This window comes from Thunnus albacares, chromosome 9 (assembly GCF_914725855.1).
Source record: "Thunnus albacares chromosome 9, fThuAlb1.1, whole genome shotgun sequence".
NCBI classification, from domain to species: domain Eukaryota; kingdom Metazoa; phylum Chordata; class Actinopteri; order Scombriformes; family Scombridae; genus Thunnus; species Thunnus albacares.
In genome coordinates, this window is record NC_058114.1 from 7,586,104 (window position 1) to 7,613,035 (window position 26,932).

A 26,932-nucleotide genomic window follows, 5' to 3' on the forward strand; every position below is an offset into this window, starting at 1 on the left:
GACAATAAAAAATACCTTTGATTCTTAAAAAGTGTACAATTTCGGTGGCCCAAAGAATCCAAAAGTACATAAAAAGTGTAATTTATATATCTTAACACACATCTTAAGTACAACTTTTGCAACAAAATAGTTTCAGTTTCATACAAATTAGCATACTACTTATATATATATTTCAGTTATTTATATATATATTACAAATAAACTTCTTTATATAGTAGTACTGCATTATTACACAGTACAGTGTGAGGGTACAGACCCCCCCCCACACACACAAGGATCTCGCTTGAAGATCACAATCAATGCTTCTGATGATAAAATAAGTACTTCTGCACAGACAGGATGTATTAACTACTTTTCTACACACCGTGAATATAGAGGAACAACCCTGTCGAGTTCAGTGTGTGTGTGTGTGTGTGTGTGTTTGTGTGTGTGTGTGTGTGTGAGCCTTGCAGGTGTGCTGTATGTGTGTGTGTGGGACATTCTCTCCTGGTGCTGGAGCAGAACAAACATGGATTAGAGCCACACCACCATGCAGGTACCAACAACTCCCTGTTCATCTACAGCCACACACACACACACACACACACACGCACACAAACAGCCAGCTGCTGCGGCTTACATGATGTCAGGGCCATTAAAGTCATGTAGCAGGAGAGGGCAGACAGACAGATGAAAGGCCTGTCATTTAAACAGAGTGAACTATTAGAAGGCTTATAATCGCTGATGGACAGACAGGTTTACTGCCTCAGGCATGGAGGCTTCAAGGTAGAGGGGGTGTTTGATATGCAGTATGAGTCTTCGTGAGGAATACTGTAGCATTGATTTTAGGCTACACCATGACAAAGTATGTATTTTCTTCATTTTTTCAATCGCTATTTAATCATAAAAGCCATACTGTGATAAAGATAGAGACAGAAAATGCTGCAAGTCTCGCTCAACAGGCATGATTGATGATGACTGATGTTGGCTAAGTCCTTTACACAAACACATGCACTCATATACCCACCTGCTGTCTCAGTTAGGATCTGCGCAATCCACCGTGAGTTCAACCAGAGGTTTTCCTGATAACATTCACATAAATATGTACAGTTGTGCATGCACACCTGTGACCTGGCTGGCCATTCTATCATGCACACACAGGTTTTACTCTTAGTTGACACTTGTAACAAGGACAAAAGTGTACCAAAGTTGTTCCAGCAGTTTCTGCAGTCAGAGAGTACATCTGCAGCTCTCCTCATACTGGGAAACATTAAAAAGATCATCACAGTGCTATAGGAAAACTGCTGCATTTTGCCTATAATACTTCTGTAGTTTTTGTAATATTTGGTAATATTCTAAATGTAGGGGTTTTTTCTTGTGATGGAGTATTTTTTACAGTGTGTTCTTGCTGCTTTTGTTTCAGTAAAAGTTCTGAAAAGTTCTTCCACCACCTGCTAAGCAAAAAATAACTTAGTGCTAAGCTAGCCATCTGCTAAAACAAACCAGTTGTCAGTGAACATGTCTGAACTCATAGAGACACACCAGTCCAAACCAGCTGCCGTTCAGTCAGTCATGAGCCGAGAGGAAGAGAGAAAGAGAGAAAGAGAGGATAGGGGCCTGAAAGGCCAAGGTCAGCAGGGGCCAGCATTACTATGGCAACGTCAAACACACACGCACATGCATTCACACAGGCAGACGCATGTTGTTAACCACAGGGTTACTGCAGTTACTTCATACAAACACACAACTCATCAATAAGAGGGTGAATGTGGTCTTTAAACATTTGGCTTTGTCATAGTTAATTATAGACACCTTTATGTATGTAGGTTCCTTCTAAACCCATCAAACCCCATGCCTGTCCTCCAAGTTTAACTGTGTATTTTTGAATTGGAAAAAACTATGCTTTTACTGGCATATCTAAAAAAAAAGATGATGAGTTGAGAGTTCAGTGACCAAAACACCAGAGGGCAATAATTACACAGTACAGTTTTCTCACCTTAGACCATAGAAACGACCGGAGCAAATGTCATTCAAAAAACAGCCCAGCAACATAAATGCCCTTCCCTTTGTCACTGGAAAACTGTTCCTCTGAAAAACCCAAAGGTAGAATATGTGCTCTCAAGCCAAGAAATCAAAGTTTTCTTTTTAAGCAACACAATGAACATAATACTGATTTTAAGTATTAATACATGCAGTTATAGGACAGTTAATAGCAAGTTGTTGTTGTTTTTTAACATGTACAAATTAAATCACACCAAACTCTAAACTTCTGAATGTGTCCAATATAAACATATGAATTAATTAAATTCTCAGTTTTTCTCATTACAACTATTCTATCTGTCTCTGTGAGATAAAGGAATGAGCCAAACCTAACCAAACCTCTCAAAAAAAAAACGTGTATGTTTGTGTGTGTCAGAATGATGAAGGGGCAAGAGTTTGCATTTTCAAGCAGCTGCTTGTCCTGAAGTTGAAATGAAGCAAATCGGAAAGGCAGAAAATCACAGACAGCCCCTTCCCACACAGACATACCTTCACCATCTTACTCAAGAGGAAACCTGACGTGAGATACAGAACAATTTAGGTGCTCCGTGGGTGGCTGAACTGCAGCAGCTGCCGCATGGCGGTGTATCTACAGACCGTAATGCCAATGAGTCATTTCTTGTATTCAGTATCTATTTGATGAACAATAAATTGTATCACCGACGAATCTTAAGAACTTGAGAATGAGATCTGTGATTGAAGAAGCAAAGGTGATGACTAAACTGCAGTAAAATTACCAACATCTTATCAGATATGAACCACTAACATGGGTTGTTTGCAACAAAAAAAAAATGCACCATTAAGATTCTACAGGTTCACCCAAACAATTTCTTGCTTTTTCAAACACCTGCCAGCATGTAGAGAAAGCTGGACTCACCAATGATGGCTGAAGCTCATCACCACCTCCACCCCAACGCACCTCAGGAAGAAAATAGACAAGTGTGCAGTTTAGTCATCTAACGCCACATGGCTTCTAGGTATTGCAACACTGAAAGAAGTAAGGAAGATGAGATGACCATAGGTATCTCAAATAAGCTTCACAATGTAGCTTTAATTGCAACATGAACCAACAGACTTAGCAAACCAGAAGGTCATTGGCTAATAATTCTCTGGGTGCCTTTTAACTAAATTGAGACACAACCTTCCCATTTCCTTTTTAAGGCAATACCCCGCCAATGCTATCAATTTTGTAAAGTGTACTTTCGTTGTTGAGTTGAAAGGAAAACTCTTTCCCTCTAATTCACTTCTCCTTCTCTCTTCCCCACTTATTAGCCTTCTCTGGTTTCTCATGGTTGAACAGATAAATTTAAGGAAAGACACAGTACTTTTCTTACAGCATTTTAGTTTCAGAGAAAATACTTTGCTGCCTTTCTTCTGTTGCTACCTCTTAGTGAAAGGAAGAACCTTCTGCACTGTATGTGAATTATTTATAAAGATTCAGGTTCAAACACACACACACACAGACACACACACACACACACGTAGACGCACAATTTGTCATCCATGACCAGGTCCAGTGAAGTGGATGAAGAGCTGCCTTTCCACTGTCTCTCCGGGTCACAGACTAAGGAGGTCAGGGTGTTAGGTGAAGAATTAGTAGCTCCCTCGGAAACCCAATACCACCCACCTGGCTACACACACACACACACACACACACACACACACACAGATACACACACACATGCACTTTCATACACACACACACACACACACATATACCTAGAAAACATGCACACAAAATAGTTGAGCTGCAGTGATTCACCCGGTTGTGACCAACTGCCTTCAGGAATCTTAAGTAGCCGATTAGAAGCTGGAGTCACACACACACACACACACACACACACACACACACACACACATACACACTTTGGCACACATATTGGCACACATGTCTCAGATGCATTTTAGTTTTCAAATGCGATGTCATGCTTTTAATGCCTTATATGTTGCATTTTACATATTTCATCTGCCTCTCATAGTTGTAACACCTCAGTTTGTCCTCAAGAGGGAGACTCACACCACACATCAGATCTCCAACACCTATTTGAAAACACACCAACGATTTTACAATGATTGATATTGCTGTGATACAATATCAAGAACAAACTTTTTTCTTGAAGGCAGTTAGCACCCGTTTTAAAAGTTTATAGTTTAACATATAAAAAGTACAACCACTTCCTCCTGAATTTGAAGGAAGTATTCATTTACTTATTTATTTATTGCAGAGACTAATGGCCACTTGCTATCGATTCCATCATCCAAATTAAAAGCCAATCCATTTATGTTCTATTTCAGTAAGAGGCAGGACGACAGCTCTGCTCTGGTCCTCACAGAGAGAGATAGATAATCACGCTAATGCAACAAGACAGGCACTAATGTACACACATACAAAGTAGTAGCTGAAGCCTGAGCAAGCAACCGTTACACAGACAGAGGAAGTCTAGGCAGAGAGGCAGAGAACTTGTCCTAAGCCTATTAGTACTATTAGGGATACTTGGTGGTAATGATTGAAAGCCACTTAGCACGGGTGTATTTACCAAGAGGATCAGCCACGGCATAGTTAAACAGGCCTGATGGATTAACTCAGTCCAATACTGACGCATACACACTGACCAGGAGAGGAGAGGAGTAGAGGAGAGGAGAAGAGAGGAGAGATGAGAGTTATACTTTATATTTTTCCTCCAGGACAGCCTCCACTTTCCTCTAATTGCATGCCATCATCTATATTGAAAAAAGCAAACTGATGGACATAATTTTTTAGTGTGTCAAGAACCAACACTTGCCTCACATGTGAGCTAGTGGAAGAAGCATGTGGATTATATTACATTGAAAGCAGAACTAATTAAATTGATTAAAATTGACATGCATAATTTCAAAATCACATCAAAGGACCACAGTTCCTGTGGTGGTTGCACCTGTGTAAGATTCAGCAAAATGATTCAGAGGTAAGGATGTTTTGTCAGTTGTTGCTCCTCTTGTCCCAGAACTAATACAGGTTTGGAAATTTGATTTTGTAGATGCAGGGGCTTTAACAGTAAGTTGATGCATAATAATCATTTTGTTAATGAAAAGTAGGTCAAAATAAGTGCTCTGCAATACATCCATATACTACTATAATATAATACAGTATGAGCCTAGATATCTTAATATATGTGTAGCATAAAAAGTTTTTCCTGGTCTGAAAGGTTGGATTACAGTTAAATTTCATCATTTTCTGAGCTTGCTTGACTTGTTATAGATAAATGAAATTATCAATGAAGGCCTCTACCTTTAGCTGTAAAAAATATGAATCAATATCATCCAGCCAAAGTCCAAATGGTGCAAAATCTTATATTTTACATGACACATACAAAATTATGTGTCGTCTCATGTGTAGCACACATGCAGTATGAATGATTTATACTTTCAACCCGTTAGCTTGCAGCACTTAATATGACAAGCAATTGTAAGCTCACAGTCTAACTGAAATTAAATTCAATAAAAAGCAGGAAAGGCAGCCAGACATTATCTAGTACCTTGCCATCCATTTCCATGACAGACATCAAGGGCATTATGGATCACTGGCCAGCTCTCTCCTGTCTGAAGCACAAAGATGTGCATTAAGCATACAGCATTTCAATTGTGCACGGCCACAGAACGTGATTAGATTTTTGCTTCATGGAGCCTAAACTAATGAAATGAAACGACTTCTGCTTTAAACAAAACATCACTTCTTCCCTATGCAAACCTTCTTGATTCCCAAGGTAATTAGCCAGAAGGATTTTCTCCTCAGTGCCTAAAAAAGTTTACATTTAACACCGACAACTTGCATCACCTTGCTGACTTTCACATGAAAGGCTTACATACTGTATCCTATCCAGCTGTTGGGTGGGATCTCCCAGATGTTGCTGCTGCGTCGACGTTATGTAAGTCAGTGTAACCTAGAGATTACCGTGACGGTCACATGGGTAGAACCGCTGGGCTCAGGGCTCACATACAAACACAGACAGATAGCGGATTACCCACAGGATTTGCAGAGTAAAGCTGTCTTTTTAAGATGAGTTTCTGACATTTCTGCTTTTACTGGATATACAGAAAAGAAAAACCGAAAAAAAGTCATGTGACACTGACCATTATATGTGATATATGAGTGGGACTTGAACCCAAGATGTTGCAAGTACTGTGGCACAGTCAGTTCTTTACTCTGCTGACTCACAGAGTGGCCTAAAGCTCACTTAATCCTGGAGATAAATGCATGTTGGTGGCTTTTGGCTAAGCTTCACTGTATTTTTCCCCTGTTTTTTTGTTGTTGTTTTTTTTTTTAAAAAAAAGACTTTCATGATGAAGAGACCAGTAGGAGGGTTGTTGCAGAAGAAAGTTGAGACACATAAGCACCTTAAGGAGCAAACATGAGAGTATTGGGCAAAATGCATAAACATGCAAATACATTCATATGTTTCTTTTTTTTTTCATTTAGGAGGGCAAGAAGAGAGAGAGAGAAAACACTTCACTGCTGGTCAGCTGCAGTTATGCAGCTCCAAATATAGCTACTGGAATACATTGATTACATGGGATCATTATGATTTTCCATTTGCTTCTTGCCATTGATCGGAGCAAATCTTCAGTATTTCCAATCCTATACAGCATATTGAATTAATTTAGCACACAATACCACCAAATGTTCCCAATACTAACATTATCAAAAGTCTAGGCATTTCTCATTTCACTGTGTGGTATCTTGCATTGTCTATACGTTATTGACTGACTGCTATACTGCAGCCGAGTCTCCAAGGAGGGGACAGGAATGGATTCATCACTGGGACAGAGCCGCTAATACTAGGATGACCTCACTTTATGTGAGATGCCTTACAAGAGAAATCCTGGAACAAAAAGGGGACTGAGAGAATTAGAGGGCAGGATAAAAGCCAAACATATGGTGTATCCACCATATTCTTTTGTGTATTCTTTTGTGCAACTGCTATGCATGTCTTGTTCTATGTGGCTATGTTTGTAATGATACATCCGAAAAGGAACCACACAATCAATCAAGGAAAATGAGAGGACTTATAAGCAAGGGTCATGAATAAATATGAAAAAGGACTAGTTTTTCCAGCTCATGTCCAGTTAGGACTTGCCCCAGGGGAGCACAAACAAATTCTCTCTGGCTTAAGATGTCTAAAATATACTTGGAGTAAGCAAATCTACTTTAAGTCTCCACTCTGTTGGCTCCATGTCAAAGAGTATTCACTAGTTTAAAAAGTGCCTTGTATGCAGTCTAGATATAACTCAGGGCCCTGCATTATCACTATTTGGTGTATGCTGTATTATAGGCCTAAGTTAGCAATGCAGGCAATTTAATAGCACCACTGCAATATATTATATTGTGTAAATTCATGGCTATTCAGCGCACTATGAGGAAGAAAAATATACATATTTAAATATTGTTACATATTGTAAGTTTTAATGGTCACTGACTCTGCAGATATACTTAGACATGCCCGGATTAACTTGCCAAGAGGCCCTTTGCAGGATAGATATGAGCTGCTGGGCCTCTATTAGGAATATGCAGTGGTGGAAGAAGTGTTGTGATAGCAATACCATTTTGTATGACTACTTTATTATAAGTACAAGTCTTGCATTCTAAATGTTTACTGAAGTACAGACTTAGCCTGAAAGGATGTTGTACTTTTAAAGTATGAAAAGTAAGTTCATTCAGTCTATGATTGTTAGTTATGTGTACAGTATATTATTTGTCATTTCAGTTAAAGGATAGGTTCACAATTTTTCAAGTCTGTCTTAAAACAACAGTCAGATGCCCATATGAACATAAGTGTAAATGATGGGGACCAAAGTCATTTTGTGCAAAAAATGTATTTAAAAGGCTTCAGCAGTCTGAGTTAGTCATATCAAGTGAATATCTGCCATATTTGCAGTCTTTTTAGCATAAAATCCTGCCTTTGTGAGGTCCTGTTGAGCTGCAGTGGAAGTATAGTAGCCTAACAAAAAGAGGGACTTTGGCATTAAAAAGAGTTCAACTTCAACTAAAAAGACTGTCATGGTGAAAGATATCTACTTGATTTGACTAATTAAGACAACTGAAGCCCCATATTAGCTTCAGATTAACTTTTACGCATTAAAATTTTTGCACAAGAGGAGGACTGTGGATTTTGGCCCAAATCACTTACATTGTAAATGCATTATAAGGGATCTTCTAATGGTCAGTATGAACAGGAGGAATTATTACAGCAAGAAAAGCATGTTTCAATGTTCACTTGGACCGTTATTTTAAGATGAACTTTAAAAAATTGTGAACTCGGCCTTAAATAATAAATAGTCTAACACTATCTATCTATCTATCTATCTATCTATCTATCTATCTATCTATCTATCTATCTATCTATCTATCTATCTATCTATCTATCTAATGACCACGGACAGGCAGGCAGGGGGCGTTGACAGGCCGCTAGAGAGCAGCCCATGTCCGTACTGAGCTGTGTGCTGGCAGGGGAAAACCGATCGTGGCAGAGCAGAGATGTAGTGTAGCTCGCTGGGACTTCTTGGCCAGCCGTCTGTCACTTTTACCGTGGATCATTTCTCTGACATTACCGCGGAATGGGAACAGCTGGATTTATTTTTTTGCACAACTACATTGCATGAATGTGTCGCGTAATGCGACCGAGAAGAGCTGCCTTCGGGGGGAAATATTTATGGTTCGGGACGGTTTTGTTAGAGTAGCTAGTTGCTAGCGCTGGCTAGCGACTGTTCTGGCTACTTGGATCGCATTTTGCAAGGATGCTACGGTGGATACGACAGCAGCTGGTAAAATTTCTCGAACTACCTTTCTCATAACGCTAGCCCACATTATCTCACAACAGCAGCCACATAATAAAAGGCTTTCGCTAGACCACGGAAAGGTGTACGAACTTTAACGGGATAACATTCCGCTAGCTAACGTTGGCAATTAGTTAGCTGTTGCCGATGTGTCCAAAACATTGTTGTGTGTGTGTTACTGTGATGACAGCCAGGTGGAGGTTAACGCGTTAGCTACCTTCCCAGCTAACTTATCGTTAATTAACGACATTAAGTAAGTTGATAAATCAACAACAACCCGGGGGTTGAGTTTAAAAATGATTTGTAAGTTGAGATGAAGTTTGTTAGCATTTTAATCACAGCTGAATCGTTTTTTTAACTGCAGAAATATAACTGTCTTAACTAACGTTAGCTTACTGGCTAACATCGTAACGTTAGTTAAACTTGGCAAAGTTAAACTGCAGTTGAGCTGTGCAAACTCCACTTCACCTGACCTAACGGCTACATCTTAACCACCATACTTTACACAGTTGTTGTTTTTTTTATATACAGACTCATTTATGTCAAGAGTTGTCTCAACTCTGCAGCATATAACTTTCACGGTGCCTTTGCATTGGCTCAGTGTTGTTTTGATTCACGTCTTATTAACAATATGTATGTTTTGGCTAAAGTTTTGCGTTAACTGTTTTCGGTTGATTAAATATGCTTTAGAGAGCATCCTGTATTTGCCGTCATCACCTGTTGTTTGTCTACAAACATGGCAGTGTGATGACGCACTGATAGACAGAGGCATCAGTACAGAAAGGTTAAAATGGCAATAATCGTCCAGTGTATCTCAGTTATCTCTCGCAGAAGAGTCTGATTCTGATTTTAACTAGTGTTGCCAAGTGCAGAGAGTGAGTCAACGGTGCATAGCAGAAGCATTCAGTTTTTAACTATCCATGTGATTGCTGAATTGAAGCATGATTTCTTTGTTTCAGTCATGCAGCAGTGACACAACGGTAAAGGCATTTTGTCGTTATTTTTTTATTGTCAAAGTAGAGTTCACAGTTTGGATAAGAACCTGCTCTGACATACAGTAAAATGAAAGAGAGGGTGTGTGAGCATGTGTGCAGGGCCTGCCCATATGAATGAACTAATTCATGCTATGAGATAAGTCAGACATTGGTTAAGTCGTTGATGTCACCACAGCCTGGGAGTTTATGAATTGTGTGGTGTTTCTGAACACCCATGGGTTGGGTTAGACTTCGCCTCTTGCTCAGCTTCATATTCGCCAGTTTATACAAAATAGTATTTTCTTCGCTTCTAGAGATTCATTTTGGACCTCACTTTTTCAAAGGGCATCATAGTTTGTGTCAATAAAACGGTAGCTCCTAATTTGAGATAGCTCTCTTAATTAGATCCATCCCATATAGCTGACCTGCCTGGCTAATTAAAAGTGTGATTAAAGTGCCTCTTAATTCAAATGGCCTAATGAAAAAGTTTGTTGGGGGCATTTGTGTGACCTTGGTATCAACTGGCAGGTAACACAGTGCCGCTTATTCACTCGCATACTGCTTATCAGTTCACTTCTGGTGACATTGGTCCGCTTTGAGAAAGAGAAAGGAGGAGGGTAAGGTGGGTGAGCCTCAATTGGCATGTTTAAATTAATAGGGATGGACAGGTGCAGTGTGACAGGCTTTTAATGTCAGTCCTCTTCCATCACCAGTACTGATATCATGCTAGTCATGCGCATTTACATCACAAAAGACTAATCACAGGACATGCTGCAGTACCAACTAGGAAAACCCTTTTACATCTTGTCCTGCAAGTACGACATGGACATTTTATGTATGCTCCAGTATTTCTATTGGGAATCACAGACTGCAGTGTATACATTCTTGCTGACAACTCCAAAGTATATCATATGTTTTTATATTGATTTTCTGCCTTCCATGCAGCCATTGGCCCTCGTCCATATGGTATGAAAGTCAGCTCGCATGTTCAGGACATCTGGGACTTGAGATGTGGTTGCTGAAAGGCAGCTGTTTTAATGCAAGAAAATACCAAGTTCATGCTGCCCTTTTCATAATGTTCATGGTAGTATTGTCATTATTATTATTGTTTGTGTTTTGAGTTTAATTTCCCGAAGGCATACATAGCAAATGTAAAACTTATCTGCAGTAAAAAATTGATATGGGTGTTGTGGGGTTTTGGAAATTGCTTGAATGCACTAAGAGAGAAGAGTTTTCATAGTCATTGCCTGCAACTGTATAACCAAGCAATGATAATGAATATGTAATTTAAAAATAGAGGTTATTAAATGCTTACTTTGATGCATTACTTGTATCTCAAGTAGGATTCGGTCTCTGCAAGCTGACCAGAAACCCACAGCTGCCTGGAGGAAAGCGAATCAGTACAAAATCCTCTGGTACTCTTAGGTAGAGAAGATGTTGTTAATGAATTACCGCTGCTGTAGTACTTAAAGGCATTATGTGTTCATGATGGAAGAAGGGGGAGATAAAGAGTATTCTGTGAATGAATGGTGTCTGTTATTAATAAGGGTATAAATAGTACACATCTCGCCTGTACAACCAACACAATGTCTTACACTTTCACAGTCTCATTCAGAACATTGCTGCAGCAACCCTACTAATCCACCACAATAAAGTAGTAAAATGTAAATAACCAGCCTATCCCACCCTTAATAAAATAGTTATTTTCCTTATCACCCGTAGCTTTGCTACCGGATATTCATTTTATGACACATGTTGTCAGATATGTATTTGACACGTCTGTGGTCATGTTAGTATTGCTGTTGTCATCAGTTGTACTGCCAAAAACAGCACCCTCAGCATCTGACTAGAGAATAGTTTATTGCTCTCTCTCTCTCTCTCTCTCTCTTTGTGTTGCAGTCTTTCTGTCTTTACTGCTTACTCTTTATGCTGCTCCTCCATTCCTTCCATCTCTGATTAGTTCATCCCATTTTATTAAATGCCTCTCAGTTTGTAATGCGACTCAGTGGGTTACCTTGGTTGTGATGCATTAGTCTATTGCCAAGCCTTTGTTGAAGGCAATGATTCCCCCAAGGTACTGTGGGACTTGTAGGCTTTTTGCAGGGAGTAATTACCTGTCGGCCTACAGATTGATGGGCTAAGAGAGTGTGGGGACAAAATGAAAAGTCTGATTTCAGCGGTGCCGAGTGTTTACAAGAAAGCCACATTGTCAGTAGGACCGAACAATTAATTGAAATTTTATCGAAATCACAATATGACGTCCTGCAATTTTCAAATCGTGGCACGCGCATGTTAGTGCATGTGAGTCCCTCCGGGTCCTCTGCGTCCATTCCCAAGATGGTGGCCACGTCACAAACTTTCCCAAATTACAGCCAAACAGTGCACTAAAATATGTTTCTGAAAACATTTGAGGCAAGGAATAGGCAATGCAGTAACAGAATTTCGATCCATATTTGATCAGCACTGCCCCCAACTTTATTGAGTAAACAACACGCACGTTTGTTTTGGTGTGAGATATTGGTGTTATAGTGCGACATTTAGTGGCAGAATATTGTGTATTGCAACTTTAAGAAAACATCTTTGTTTGGTAAAGATACCTGCCAAAATCACACCATAATCGTTTTAAAATGTTTTTCAATGAAAATGAGAATAATGACGTAAAAATGATCATTCCCTCTAATATTGCTAATCATATCGTAGTTGCAATGTTAGTCAAAATAATCACAGGTAGATATTTTTTCAAAATTGTTCAGCCCTAATTGTCAGTATTATTTATTTTTATTTCCATTGCTATACATGAGAAGAAATATGGCCTGTTATTTTCTTTCAGGTTATGGACGACGTGGACACTCCGACTCTACATTAAAAATTCGTAACATTTCCTGATATTCACTATCAGCCTCTTTGCACAATCTTAATGTTCCATCTTCCGCTCTTTATAGCCATTTCCTCTTTTGTGATTGGTATAAATATAATAAGAGAAATCAAAAATGAAAAATGGCTTCTAGTCGAAGGTTAAGTGGCCTTTATGTGTGCCTCTCTTTCCTGCTTGTCAGCCAAGTATGACATCAGCGATTTGCAGTTTTCTGACTTTTCTGTTCAATCTTTTATTTCCAACAGGTGGTCTCAAATAATTGAATCAGGTTAGGTCCTTGGCTCTTTATCACCGCTGGTCCTTGAACATAATAAGCTGTTCAAGAATATCTGAATGTTAAAAAAGTCATAAATCACGCCTATCACATGAACGCTACGTGTGTGTGTTACCTACCAAGCAAACATTAAAGTCACAGCATGCTTTACTTTTGAGATTGTAATCAAAAGTTTTTTTTAATATTTGGACGTGTTGGTTGCTGCAGATATGTACACAGTAGGAGATCTGGCTCAGGGGACTGACTCCTGGTCTCCTGTAAGTACAGTATAATGAGTGATGTATTTATCAGTCTTGTGTAAGGTTTAGTGATAAGATGCAAGCGTTGGGAATCTCAATCCATCGCCTGTGGGTGTGAGGGTTTTTGTTTTTTTCACAATTTTTAAAGTTATATCGTTTTTTTACAACTTTTTTTCTCTCCATCCTTTACCCCCCTTCACCAGTAACAAAATAGTTTTACGAGTCGTTTTGTATTTGTCTCGGTATAAGAAGTTATATGCTGCCTGAAGAGGACCACAAACAGTGCCAGTTCATACTATATGGACCATAGCACAGAGACAATAAATGGTCCTTACTTTTTATCTGTTTTAAAAATAAATAGATAAATAAAGAGCCATGGCATTACTCACCCTAATGGAAAGTGACATTTAACACTTCAGATAATCCTGGTGAGATAATGCTGCACAGTTCTATATGATTATTTAATGTCTTTCATGGAATTTGATTATTGGTGTTTTTGTGACAGAGAGATTGATGTCAGTTGTACATAGTGTTGTATATATAGTGTTTCTGGATTGTTAAGTGTGCGTAACTATTCAAAGCATTCTTGATTGAACAACAGGACACTGCGTGACATTTACCTTAATCTTATCCCATTAGAGTATTTGCCGGCCTGTGGCAGTCATGCAGCACTAGGAGTCGGGGTCATCGGTGACCATACTGTCTAAACAAATATATTCAAGATGAAGTTTCAAAATAAATACATAAAAAAGTTTATTAATTTAATTCTAGTTCAAAATTATGCTAATTCTTGGTTAGCACTGTTTTAGAGGCTCTACACGTGTATTAAATGTGTCAGAAGCACTGACAGCTTTTATGCTCAACAAAAATGATGCAAACTAAATGCACATGTTTATTTACTGTTCACTGTTCTTGTCAGATAACATCTTTGCCGCCTGGTATCCACGGACTGTTAGCTGGTTGGTAACTGATTGTGGAGAGTCACTGTTCTACTGGATATACTAGTTTTATCCTTCATTAGTAGTTTTCTTGTTGGCTCAACAAGATGGACCAGTAAACGGTTCGGTCTTCACAGTGTGAGCAAGTGTCTCTATACAAACGTAACCACGGATTAGAGCTGCAACAATGACTATCACAGACTTTCACAGAAGCTTTGGGTGAGGTTCCTCAATTAATTTCACAAGGCTACAGCTTTGTCACAATAACACTAAGCTGTTTTTGTATGTATTCACTCAGCATTTAAGCAAGCTTAGTCTACTGTGTGCAAAGATATCAATGATTAAGCAATTTAACTGGTAGCTGTTGCTGATTGATGTAGTGAGAGCTAGAATCTCTAAATCCTCCCGACTGTCTGAAAAACTAGGCGGAGAAATGTTCTTCTTCAGCAACCACCATCAAGGTTTGTTGGGAGTAATCACATAAAGGTGCATTAAGTAAGATGTTTACAGTCCTTAAGTACAAAATTACCATAATCTATCTGCAGGGATGTAATAGCTCATTGGTCAATGCCAGTGTCTCAACAATTACTTTGTTGGATAGGGGTTTTTTCTGGCTTACAAATTCACTTCTTGTCCGGTCAGTGTCCACAGTTGCTGGTTCATATTGGTTAATTTAAAAGCCTGAATTGCTTAATGTCTGTAACTGCCTCATGGGACCAGCTCAGAAGCCAGTGTTTTAAAACAGTGGTAGCATTGTGCAGGTTCCTGTTTCCTAGAGCTGGTTGTATAGAGCAATACTAAGGTATAAATACAGCACAGTGCTGTATGTGCAAGTGTGTGATTGTGATGCAAGAAATTGCTTTAAAAGAAACACCATTGCATATATTATGGTAGGACTGCAAGACAGCTTTTATTTGTTCTGAGCACATAGAATCAGGGCATTTAGGCGTTAAAGGTAAACTATGGAGGATTTGTCGGTTGGTGTTTGTGAACACACAGCATTCAAAGTCGGCCCCTCCTCCCCAGGTCAACGAGCATGTGCGCAAGAGACACAGCAGCGGTGGTTTAGCGAGCTAGAGAGCGAATGAAGAGACCGAGCGGCGCTGGTGAAAACAAAGCTGTGAATCAGATAAATAAAACATTATTTTTTCATTGTTTCACGGCAGTTACGTTTTAAAGCACAAATAAACACGCCCACAGCCCTGTGGGAAGGTGCCACATTGCCAGATTCTGTGTGAAGGCAGAGCTTCATCTCGTCCACTCTGCGTGTGTGTAACTCAGCCCCACCCTCAATCAAGCAGACACACGCAGACCTGCAGCTCTTTATACATCCATGACACAGAGACAGAGAGCAGAGCGGAGCAGAGGAGAGAGACGAAGAAAGCGACGTAACCCGGTCTCTACGCTACGAGTCCTGCCCTCACACCCTGCGTGCTGTTATTGGCTGGGGGCTACACACCTGTTGCCCAAAGGTTGACGCCCAGAAGCATCCTGAACACAGCAAGATAATAGGAAAATAAGAAAATACAGGTAGAGGGCAGAGTCTCTGTAGATAAACACACCACCTTTAAGTATGTTATCCATACTGATACTGTTTGGGTAAAGACATAATTGTTTTTTGTGAGATAGTTGCACATCATGAATTTACAGTGAGAATGTTAGAGGTTAGAAGTTGGTCTAGAAATGGTCACTAAAATGAATTTAATGCAAAGAGACAAATGAAAAATGTCACATGGACAGTCTTTAAAAAGCTGTGAGCAAAGTGAAAGACAAAGGATCAGCTGTAATGGAAAATCCTGAACTTTATATTTTCATTCATAAAAGTGAATCATTGTCTGATTTTATGCCAGATAATGACCAAAAGGGTGCAGTTTGAGCAAAGTTTGACTTAGGTAAAAAAAAAAAAAAAAGTATACATGGTGACAAAGTTATATCAGTTTGTAAAAATTGCAATAGGTTAAAAAAATGTCATTATTCAGTCTTAGTGTAGGTGCGGTGTATTTAGGCGGAGAGCGTGAGACGGTGTAACAGAAAGACAGTAATTGCTCCCATGTGTCCTACACAGAGTTGAATCTGTGTGGAGAGTGAGTGACGTGGCCAGGATGCATTCCTCTGTGTTTGTGTATGGGCGTGTGTGTGTGTGTGTGTGTGTGTCAGACCTACGTCATATAACGTTTGCAAGTGACTGTAAGCATTCGTTTTAACCTTCCTAGTAGAGCAGTTGGGTGGGGTGTTACACACTGAACAGTACCAGGAAAAAAATGTTAGAACTATGAAAGAAATCATAGAGATTTATATGAAAGAAATGTATTTTAACTAATGAAAAGTGCTTCTCTTTGTTTTGGTCTCCAGATGAATGGATGAAAATGACTAACCTTAGCTGATACTATTTACAATATGGCTAATATTAAGCAATGCTTATTACATTTAGAAATGTGGTTTAACCGTGCCGATATAACACCACCTGACTTCCATTTCAGTTTACAACACATGTCAAGTGTTTGCATAAAATTCACAGCTGTCACGGTTCCTCTAAATGTCACATGATTTACGTGGTTAAGGGCAAGAGAGTATGACAAGGCTGGTGACTAAACTGTGATGAACATGATGTTGATGTGTGCCAGATATTCTGATCTATACATAAGTGTAGATTATTTGTCATACTTTGACCCCTTTTTTTTTTATTTTTATTGTAGACGTCTTGCATGTTTTGGAGTAGGGCTTCTGTATTCTTATATCTTGCTTTCATAAACACATATTTAAGCTTTATTCACTAATTGATTGCATTGATTACATGCTTTAACCAGCTACATATCAAATCCTGGCCAGTTACTCAGTGGAAACATGCAGGAACATACAGTAATGGTAGTAATTGTAGTAGTAGAGTAAGAACTGTTTACTATGTTCTCCCACATGCACTGTAACTATATGCCTTCATCTGTGTTTTCATGATGTAATACTAGTGTAGTGTCCTGTATTATTTCTCTTTCTGTTTGTCGCTGTTGGACCCCTCAAGTCCCAAACTAGCCTCTACACTCAACAAAATAATGACCCATAGAGAAATGGCTTTACACCCCCAACTATACTGTAACTGAAACCATATTGACTAGAAGCATAGAATGTTTCCCCAGGTGGATTTTAGCGTGGTGTAGAGTGTCAGGGAGTTAGTCGAACTTCTCTCCGACGCCAACTACATAAAATGATTTGGCTTCAGAATATTGTGGTAATGTTACATCCCCTCAGTAGCCAACTCTTCATTTCATTTGATTGCCTATAATTCTGAGAGCTTAATATATGATTATTTCAAATGTGAGTAATCTTTTAGCAAAACGCATCTGTGTTTTTAACTAAATTGAACTCCATATATTTTGAATAGTTTGTTTTATCTTCTGACAGTGACCAGGTGTGTCTGTGTTATGTGTTATTTATGATAATTAGGATATGAATATTTCTGCTATGACTATGACTGAATAACTGTGATAGTTGTCTTGATAACTTCACTATGTTGTGCACTTTTCCGTCACACCGCTGTACATTAAAGGAAGTCAAAATCTTTCAGCCAGTTAACCTTTATCAACACTTTATTACTGTGCAGTAGCGCTGCCCCACTTATTGAAATAATTTAGATGAATTAACTCGCACAGAAAAAAAAAGTGTGATGTCTGCGAGCTATAAGGGATGTTCTAAGAGTTGTTATGTAAGTAACCTGCTGTCTCTCTTTTCCTTTCTTTCCCTTCTTTTCCCCTACTTTTGCCTTTTGTCCCCATTTTTTCTGCCCCACTTTCTCCATCACTCCACATCCTCCCTGTTTCTCATATATCCTCCCTTTCTACAGGGCTTTGACCCCCCACATCAGAGCGAGACCAGGACGATTTATGTAGCAAACCGTTTCCCCCAGCATGGCCACTACGTACCACCACGCTTTGCTGACAACAGAATCATCTCATCCAAGGTACCAAATGTTGTTTAAGCCACTACTGGAATTGTATCCCCTGATATCTTTTTCATCATGGTGTTTTAACTGCAAGATTTGATATGAGTCATCCAGATATCACAATTTACTATACTTGATATAAATGTATCACTTATGGAGAGGTGCCAACTATATAAGATGAGATAATAGTTATGTCCTTGTGTCTTAACATTGCAACCATGGCTGAAAAAAAAGTGTATAGAAACTCATTAACTGATTACCGGCACCAGTGTGACTAATTCTACAAAGTTAGTCTGGAGCCGTGTTGCAGCGGGAAAGATATACGGAAGGTGATGCACGGTCTGTTGATAACAGGATCACCTCAGTCGAAAATCATTTACCTTGGTGAGTGGATTAGCAGGCCGGTTGGTAGATTGATTGCACAAAAGGATGATGTAATCCCAAGACGCTGCTGTCTGCCACTGACTGAGGTGACTGTCAATAATTAGGCAGTTGTTGATGAAATGACAGTCGGGTTGAATCACTCGGCTTAGTATTAGATTGATTTCAAGTCATGCTCGTGTTAGAGACAGAACAGCTCATATAAAAACAAGGTTATTCTTGACGGAGCTGTGCGCTAATTTGATGACTTTTACCTTTAATGAGGTAAAAAGCAGATTGTTTTAGCTCCAGAAAACTGCATCAGTGCAGCCACATTTTTTTTATTTCCATCAGCTTTTCTGTCTAGATCACCCTGCACAGGAAGTGATGAATTGAAATTTAAGAGTGAAAGAAAAAAACACTAGTAAAGAACAGCGAATAAGCAGTTTGTCAAGAGAACGCTGTACTCACCACTGCAGGGTGAACATTTTCACCATTTATCAGAAGACTTTTTTTATGTTTCAATCACAATTTACTGATGCCGAGCTACATGCAGTTGTTTAATCTCAAGTTATCATTGTTTGATGTTTGCAAAAACAGCTTAGAGTATTTATTTGTGCCTTATTTTCTTCTGCCATGCAATGATAAGTTTTATATTCTTATATTTTATATGTATTATATTTAATTCATTTAACTTTGTCGGTTTCTCTTTCAGTACACAATTTGGAATTTTGTCCCTAAGAATCTGTTCGAGCAGTTCAGGAGAATAGCCAACTTCTATTTTCTCATTATCTTCCTTGTACAGGTAATAAAACACACACACACACACACACACACACACACACACAGGATGCACACATCGCAGGTACATGCCCTCCTCAGTCAGATGGGGACGCGTCAAGCGTGACCTCAGTTCCTCCTGCTCTAGACACAAATATGTGTGTTTCTGTTTGTGCAGGAGTGAGTGACTCATCAACTTCTAGAGACTAGTAGAGCGACAGGTCTGCCTGAGTATTAAAACATTACACCCACACATTAAGAAATACGTGTATCTTTACAGCCAGCCCTAAGCGTCAGGCCTTCACTACGCATCAGTCAGCCCCGTTACCGAAGTAGAATTTGGCTTTCAAATTTTCTGGCGTCTCCTGATTTATTTGGGCCTGTGTAGTGAAGCCAAAGCAATCGACTTGACTCTGTCTAAAAAGGCTATGTTTTCACCCACTCATCTTGTCAGTGAAGCTGAAGTCAGCTTAGTCTCAAATCACTGAGAGAGGGGTCTCTTTTCATCTCGACATTGCGGACATGATGTTTTCCTAAAAGGCCAATTTGACCATTTTTAAAAGATGGATTCTGAGATACCTGCGGTGAACAGCTGTTCCTCCCCATCCAATCAAGTAAAGACATTTCTCAGTCTCGTTATAGTTTATGTAAATTCTTATCTGAGCCTGGTGGATACAGGGTTTTTAAGGCCAAGGTGGATTTTGATACATGAGGCTTTGAAAAAAATGTGATAATGATACATTGGCTGCTATTCATTATAAACAGAAACACATAAATTAACAAATACATTCAGAGGTCTTACCAAGATATGTACTGAGCAGGACATCATGCAAATGAAAAACGAAACTCTTAACGGCAACTTCAACAGTAAACATCACTGGAGTTATTATTACCATCATTGTCGTTAATTATAATTGGCTGGTAAGCAATGATTCTCCTTTATAGACAGATTATACAGCAGGTATTGAGCTAAATGAATTTTTGACAACAGCCTGTCACCAATGAGTTACTTCTTTATTTTTTATCTATGTGATGAAAGCTACAGGAAAGCATTTCCCAACCGCTGTTTATATCAAGAGATTGAAGTTGGGTTTTTTTTTTAAAAAAAAAACACGCTGTCTTAATTGATGCAGTAAACTGATACAGTGACGGAGAGTCAACGCCACCGCAGAAACAAGACGATAAGGGTGGAGTGAGGCTCGAATTCTTACGCAAGAGTTTAATGTTTGTTGTTACTGTTTGTCAAAATGTACAAATATATCTGTAGTGTGTCTGGTTTAACGGTACACAAAGTTTCAGTTCAGATTAAGTGTAAAATATTTGCAAAGCCAATTTAAACAACATGTTTACTGGCTAGGAGGTATATTCTTCCTTTGCCTTTGCTGCATTTTTGTAGCAAATTAACACCACCTGTAGATCTATACTATCACCTCTCCAATAAAGATTCAAATGTTCCCTCCAAAAAGTTTCCATACAAATGAATGATTCAAGAGTAGAACAGTACTTAAAATGAAAGTGAAACTGAGAGTTTTTGAATGAGGGGGAAAAGCCGAGACATGTCTAGATCAATAAATGCTGTTTGAAGATTTTAACATCCATTTGCATCGTGCATGTGTGTGTGTGTGTGCAAAGTTGTGAACTGAAGTTAGTTCAAGGGAAGTTATAGATGTTTCCTGTTTGACACATCAGCCACTACTTCTCTTTGTTGTCTCTCTGTTGTCTCTCTGGTGTGTGTTTGTGTGATCTACCACAGAAACACACCCGTTCTAACCAAGTTGCTCTTAAATGCCCCCCTTTTTTTTTCTCTGCACTTCAGTTTTGCTGACATCCGCGCATCCCCTCCTCTATATTTGTCTTTTCAGTTAATGATAGACACCCCGACATCCCCCGTCACCAGCGGTCTTCCTCTCTTCTTTGTGATCACAGTAACTGCCATAAAACAGGTGAGAGCACAAGCACATAACTTCCTCCTCATGGGCACAAAAATGAAATGGGGAACTAAGATACATACAGTGTGACCTGGATAGATGAACTGTTGTCAACTAACTTGCAATATCCAGCTTGTTTCCTCATTGTTCTGGTTTATTTAGTTGAATTCATCGCTGGGTAAAAAAACTGGAACCATTCCTGTAAATTTCAACAATCAGTCTTAGGGTTAAACATATGAAAATCAGTCATATATTCATCATGATTTATTCTCCAGTTAGTGACATTGACATGACTTTGCATTTATATAAATGTGTGTCTGGAATCACTGGAGAAGCTGTCAATCACTTCAGCTGATCAGCGGTCGGTTACGCCTGCAGTTCATCAGCAATTAGTGCCGATCAATAATGGTATATTTCATTAAAGTTAACCAGCTGTCAGATGTTTTGTTTGATTGGTTATTAATCGATTGTCTCACAGGGCTACGAGGATTGGCTGAGACACAAGGCTGACAACGAGGTGAACGGGGCTCCAGTGTTTGTGGTCCGCAGTGGAAGTCTGGTCCAGACAAGATCCAAGAATATCAGGGTAAGACGGCAACAGCCGCACCCTAAAGACATTTCATGATACCTGTTAGTCCAGCTCAAAGGTTTTCTGTCCGATCAAGAACTGGATAATATCTCATTTCAGTGAAGAGGCGTTATGAACCTTTACCCCATAATATCTAAAAATAGCTTTTCACACCTCATAGCCACCAGACACAACTAGCTATAGCCTGGCTGTTAAATTCTTAGTGCTGCTGGTTTCTGTAGAACTGGAATGTATAGAATGATACTGTAAGATAATGTATAAAAGCAACATTTCATATTTATAAATTACAAGAAACTGAGACATTTATAGTGATCAACACTGGTGCAATAATATAGATGCTATGTAATGTTCAAATTCTTTGATTTGTTGATTGGTGCTGCAGTTGTTTCACAGACTTTATTGCTTATGTAGTTGTCCCATTGTGGCAGTTTTGTGATAATTAGGCCGTATTCAGACCAAATCAGGTGATAACGCCAGTCCTCCCGTTCATGTGAAGGGGGGTAATGTGTTTGGGCTGTGGGGGTTTTGGCCTGCAGCGGGAAAGTTGATCCAGAGTCAACTTTTGGAGAAACACAACATGTTTGAAGGCTGCAATGGCCAATCGGAGATTAAACTGATCAGAGCTGTGAAACCCTGCCATGAGGGAGAACAAAGACATTACTAGGAGGAGGGGAGGACATTTCTCTTTGTTTGATAACGTTAAAAGTAAAGTTAGACTTTGCTGACAGCTTCCCAACTCATTTAAAAAAAAAAATGAGAGAGAAGAGTGAGAGAGAGCAGCTGTGGTGGAGTGAGCTAAAGAGTGAAGGAAGAGAGGAAGTGCTGGTGGGGAGAACAAGGGTGATTCAAATCAATAAAACATTATGTTCGGATTGTTTCACAGCGGTTATGTTCTAGAGCACAAACAGCCCCCACACACTTCCACTCAACCCCGTGGTGGTGCGCCACAACACCTGATTTGGTCTCAATACAGCCTTATAGGTTTGTCTGATAGGTTTTATCAGATAGCATTAAAACCTGCATGTTTGTTGCTGCAGCCTGCCCGGTTTAAAATTTGAAGTTAACTGTGATTTAACAATATATCGAATAATCAATTTGTCAGTGTATTGTTAATGAATCAAGCAAAAATGACAAACATTTGCTTCTCAAATATGAGGATTTGCTCTTTTCCTTTCTTTTATATTATAGTAAATTTAATATCTGGGGGATTTAGAATGATCTGATAAAACAAGCAATTTCACAATTTTTGAAAAAGTGATTACTTGATTAATAAAACAAATAATCCACAAATGATTTGATACTGAAAACTTTTATTGTAGCCCAGGTTTAAAGATCGTTCTTCTGAATCCCCCTGTTGTACAGAAGTGACCAGTTTTTGAGCTGTTTGCATCCTTCAGCCCTCCTAGTCCAGTCTCGCTGTTCTCTCTCCTCTTATTAATAAGGTGTCTTAGCCGCCTGGATATCTCTGGAACACTGTAACTAGTGTGTCTGGAGCCAACTCAGCGCCACTTAAATTTCCTGTGTCTTCAAATATTTAGTCAAACAGTTAACAAACCTCTCAGGCTCGTCAAGCATGCTTGATATCGTTTACCCAGTGACAGCCACGAGACACGTCGTCAACAAGAGTGAACTATTTTATTCAATATAAAGACACATTGCTCAAATTACAAATTACAAATGCTCAGCATCAGTGGACTTTTAAGAGGTGAATACTGGTAGAGCAAGTCACAGTGTTGAAATAGCAAGCTTGTCACCCACCCTTCCTAGGAAGTGTCGGTGATAAGAAAGCACTGATGCTGTGTTATTAGTCAAATAGAGTGCTTTAGAGTGCGTGAAGAGCTGAAATACAAATGTCAAAAGGATTTTCTTGTAGGCAGGTATATTGTCTAGCTGGGGTACTGTTATATGCATTTAAATGTCTGTTCAATGCATTTACAGGTACAGCATATATAAAATCTTACTTGCAAGAACATTTGTGAGAACAAGGAAAAAGGAAAAAATGCTGAATACATGAAATGTCTAATAGCTTGTTGATATGCAGCCTTTATCTTTCAAACCAATCAAACTGCACAGTGTAAGTATGAATAAGGTCATTTCCTAAACATGAAGTTGACAATCCAGACAAACTTTGTTTCCAGTTTGTCCCTGTACTAAAGGAACATTACAAAAAAAAAAAAATGCCAGAATGTTTTTACTGGGAACTGAAAACAATCACATCTTGGTGTAAAATACAATACAATGCAAACCACTTAATTAATCCCACTAGGCGCAGTTTGTTTGGAGCAACTCGTTGTATATTCAACACAATAACGTAAAAACAAATAAATAATACAATATAAAGCACACGAAAGGAATATAAAAAAACACCAGGGAGCTGTATGTAGAATAAAAAAATCCTTTAAAAATGAGCTGCTCCTGTGTTGCACAGGTAGCGTGATGTCGGTGTAAAAACAGTATTAACCTGCATGTGTGTGTTTTCCTCGCATGTCTGTCCAGGTGGGGGACATTGTACGTGTGGCTAAAGATGAGACGTTCCCGGTCGACCTGGTGTTGCTGTCATCAGACCGTGCAGATGGCACCTGTCACATCACCACAGCCAGCCTCGATGGGGAGACTAACCTGAAGGTCGGTCTGCGTGCGTGCGTGCGTGCGTGCGTGCGTGCGTGCGTGCGTGCGTGCGTGCGTGCGTGCGTGCGTGCGTGCGTGCGTGTGTGTGAGTGTGCTGAGTATGAGTATATGTGGTATGAAAAAATGTGTGTGCTATGAGGCACTGCAACAAGTAGAGATGTGTTTGATAAATGCTAATTTTTTTTTTTTCCACTTCAGTCAATTATTCAGTAGCAATTACTAACTAGTGTGTTTCCAATAAGCAGCTTCTTAAACTGATTAAACTAAAGTGATTGTAGCAAATAAATAGTTGCAAGCAAACACAATAATGAATGAATTTTCCAGTTAGTACATTAACGTTAAATGTTATTATTAATTTGATTGATTGTGATTATGTACATTATGTATCTCACACTTTTCATCACTTTTTCAAAAGAATAGATTTTCCCCTGTTTTTACAAACAGTAGATTTGCTGCTGAACTCATGAATGTTAGAAGGTGTTTGACAGAGAAAGAGACTAGAAGACACGCTGCTACTCCTTGGAACATAAAACTAATAAAACTTATCTATGGAAAAAAGCCTCATTGAGACTCATTTATTAGCTGTTAAGTGGAAATAGTTTGCATATATAGAGAATGAGTCATAAATCGGTCAGAAAATAGACTCTTCAGACAGAGCTCTGTGTGTCTGTCACATTACTAACGCCAGCTCCTCTCCTCTCCTCCACACTCCTCCCCCCCTCCCTTCCTGTTTTGCCAGAAGCTAAGTTGCTTAATTGTCTTGCTAACGACATGCTGCTGCTTCTATTACAGTTTATTTATACAGCACGGTGGGTTTTTACTATTGGCCTAGAAATGTGTACGTACAGTCTCTGCACCTGATGTCTTAATAAATCGGTGTCATCTGCAGCTGTTTCTATACCGTAGTACTGCAGTAGTCATTTGAGCTTTAGATATTGTTACTGTGTACATTTTTCTGTAGGAGTGCCAAATCCAGACTGCCAAAAATATTGTAGCTGCACTATCATTGCTGTGTGTTTTTAAAAAAAAAAGGTCAGAAGATTAGAGAGGTAACAATGGTCGTAAACAGAGTCAACTCTGGCATGCATTCAAAGATGTTTCCCTTGATAGTAGTGAAGGCAACGATGATACCTAGTCAAGACAGCTGATGATATCTTGATGCGTCTCACCGCTGCATTGTGGTTCTTTTCATAGTGATGCAGATTTTGCACTGTTTGCTCATCTATGTGTTACACAGAAGAACTTTCAGTAATTTCCCTGCCTGACGTTCTCCTTCCTTCCTATAGCCTGGTTAACGGATGACATGCAACCTCCTGCCTGGCAGAGAAATGGCAGCTGGCTGAACCAGTTGTATTATAAATAGAGAGCCTTTTGTTCTAACTGTAGATCTGTTTACTATAGATTTGTTTAGGGAGAACCCTGTCTTTTTATCTCATTTCTAAACTAAGAGGTGTCTCCCATTGTAAACAAGGCCTCCCTTTTTATCTTTTAACTGTATTTGTGTTTTGTGAATGTATGTTTGTAGACCCACTACTCTGTGGCGGAGACATCAGTGTGTCAGTCAGTGTCCCGACTGGAGGCCCTGCAGGCTGTGGTGGAGTGTCAACAACCGGAAGCTGACTTGTACAGGTAATCTGCGCCTGTGTATGTGTGTATATACACCCACAGAGTGAGAGCACAAAAAGTCTTGTGGTTAACATGCCGCATAACAAGGATACTCCCACCTAAACACCATTATTCTGCCCTCATATAGGAATTTTGTTGTGTTTTATTTTTATTTTTGGTTGTTATTTTTAATAGTATAATTGTCAATACCCCTGAAGAACCCCTGGAACTCTTTGGACCTCACTTTAAAAAACCCCTGTGACTTATACAAGGTAGAAATATTCTGCTAGAGATGTCTTCTTAAATGGATGATGGACTAGATCACCTCTTCAACAACCCTTCCTCCTCTGGTTGGTCCCAGCTGGCTACTTCAGGATCGATCAGTGTATTTTTAGATCAGGCAGTTTGTTTCAATGGCAGTTTTCCTCCCATCCCCCCACTCTCATTTTCTCTCTCTTTCTGTTTACACCACTCAGTGCGTTTACATGCACTTAAGTAACAGGGTTACAGTGGGCTTTCTTCAGGAAGCTTGTTTCTTAAATGTAAACGCGGAACCTTGTTTCCGTAATCGGGGTAGGGGCATTGGGAAACCTGATTACCCCGGGTAGATTTGTCCTGGAGAACGGCGATTTCTTGGCCATGCATATGGGTAACCAGGTTTCTGATTGGCTTTATGCATGTGTGTGACAAAGGCTTCAAACAGCAGGGCAGCTGGATGAAAGGAAAGATTATTTCACATAGTGATTCATACTTGAGATACCTTCGTCCACAGTCTGATAAAAATGGAAACTAACACAAAGTAGCTTCTGGAATTTTAAACAAGTTGGTTTCCAAAAAAGTTTGAGGGTAGGGGAGAAATGTTATTATTGGTCTGCTGTATGTGTACATGACTTTACAGTAACCAAGTGATTACTACAGCGCATGTGAACAAGTTCTCTTATTACCTGTGTAACCTGGTTTCTCTGAGTAACCCTTGTTA

At 39.3% G+C, this 26,932-nt stretch overlaps 1 protein-coding gene across 1 annotated transcript in view; it reads left to right on the forward strand.

Moving 5' to 3' along the window:
- Positions 1-8,486: 8,486 nt before the first annotated feature.
- Positions 8,487-26,932, forward strand: part of atp11b (ATPase phospholipid transporting 11B (putative)) — a 57,195-nt gene continuing 38,749 nt past the window's right edge. The window contains exons 1-7 of the mRNA XM_044360729.1: positions 8,487-8,817; positions 17,965-18,081; positions 19,139-19,228; positions 21,066-21,146; positions 21,610-21,717; positions 24,217-24,345; positions 25,874-25,977. Coding sequence (XP_044216664.1) covers positions 8,791-8,817; positions 17,965-18,081; positions 19,139-19,228; positions 21,066-21,146; positions 21,610-21,717; positions 24,217-24,345; positions 25,874-25,977 — 656 coding nt within the window. The 5' untranslated portion in view covers positions 8,487-8,790. The remainder of the gene's footprint in view (positions 8,818-17,964; positions 18,082-19,138; positions 19,229-21,065; positions 21,147-21,609; positions 21,718-24,216; positions 24,346-25,873; positions 25,978-26,932) is intronic.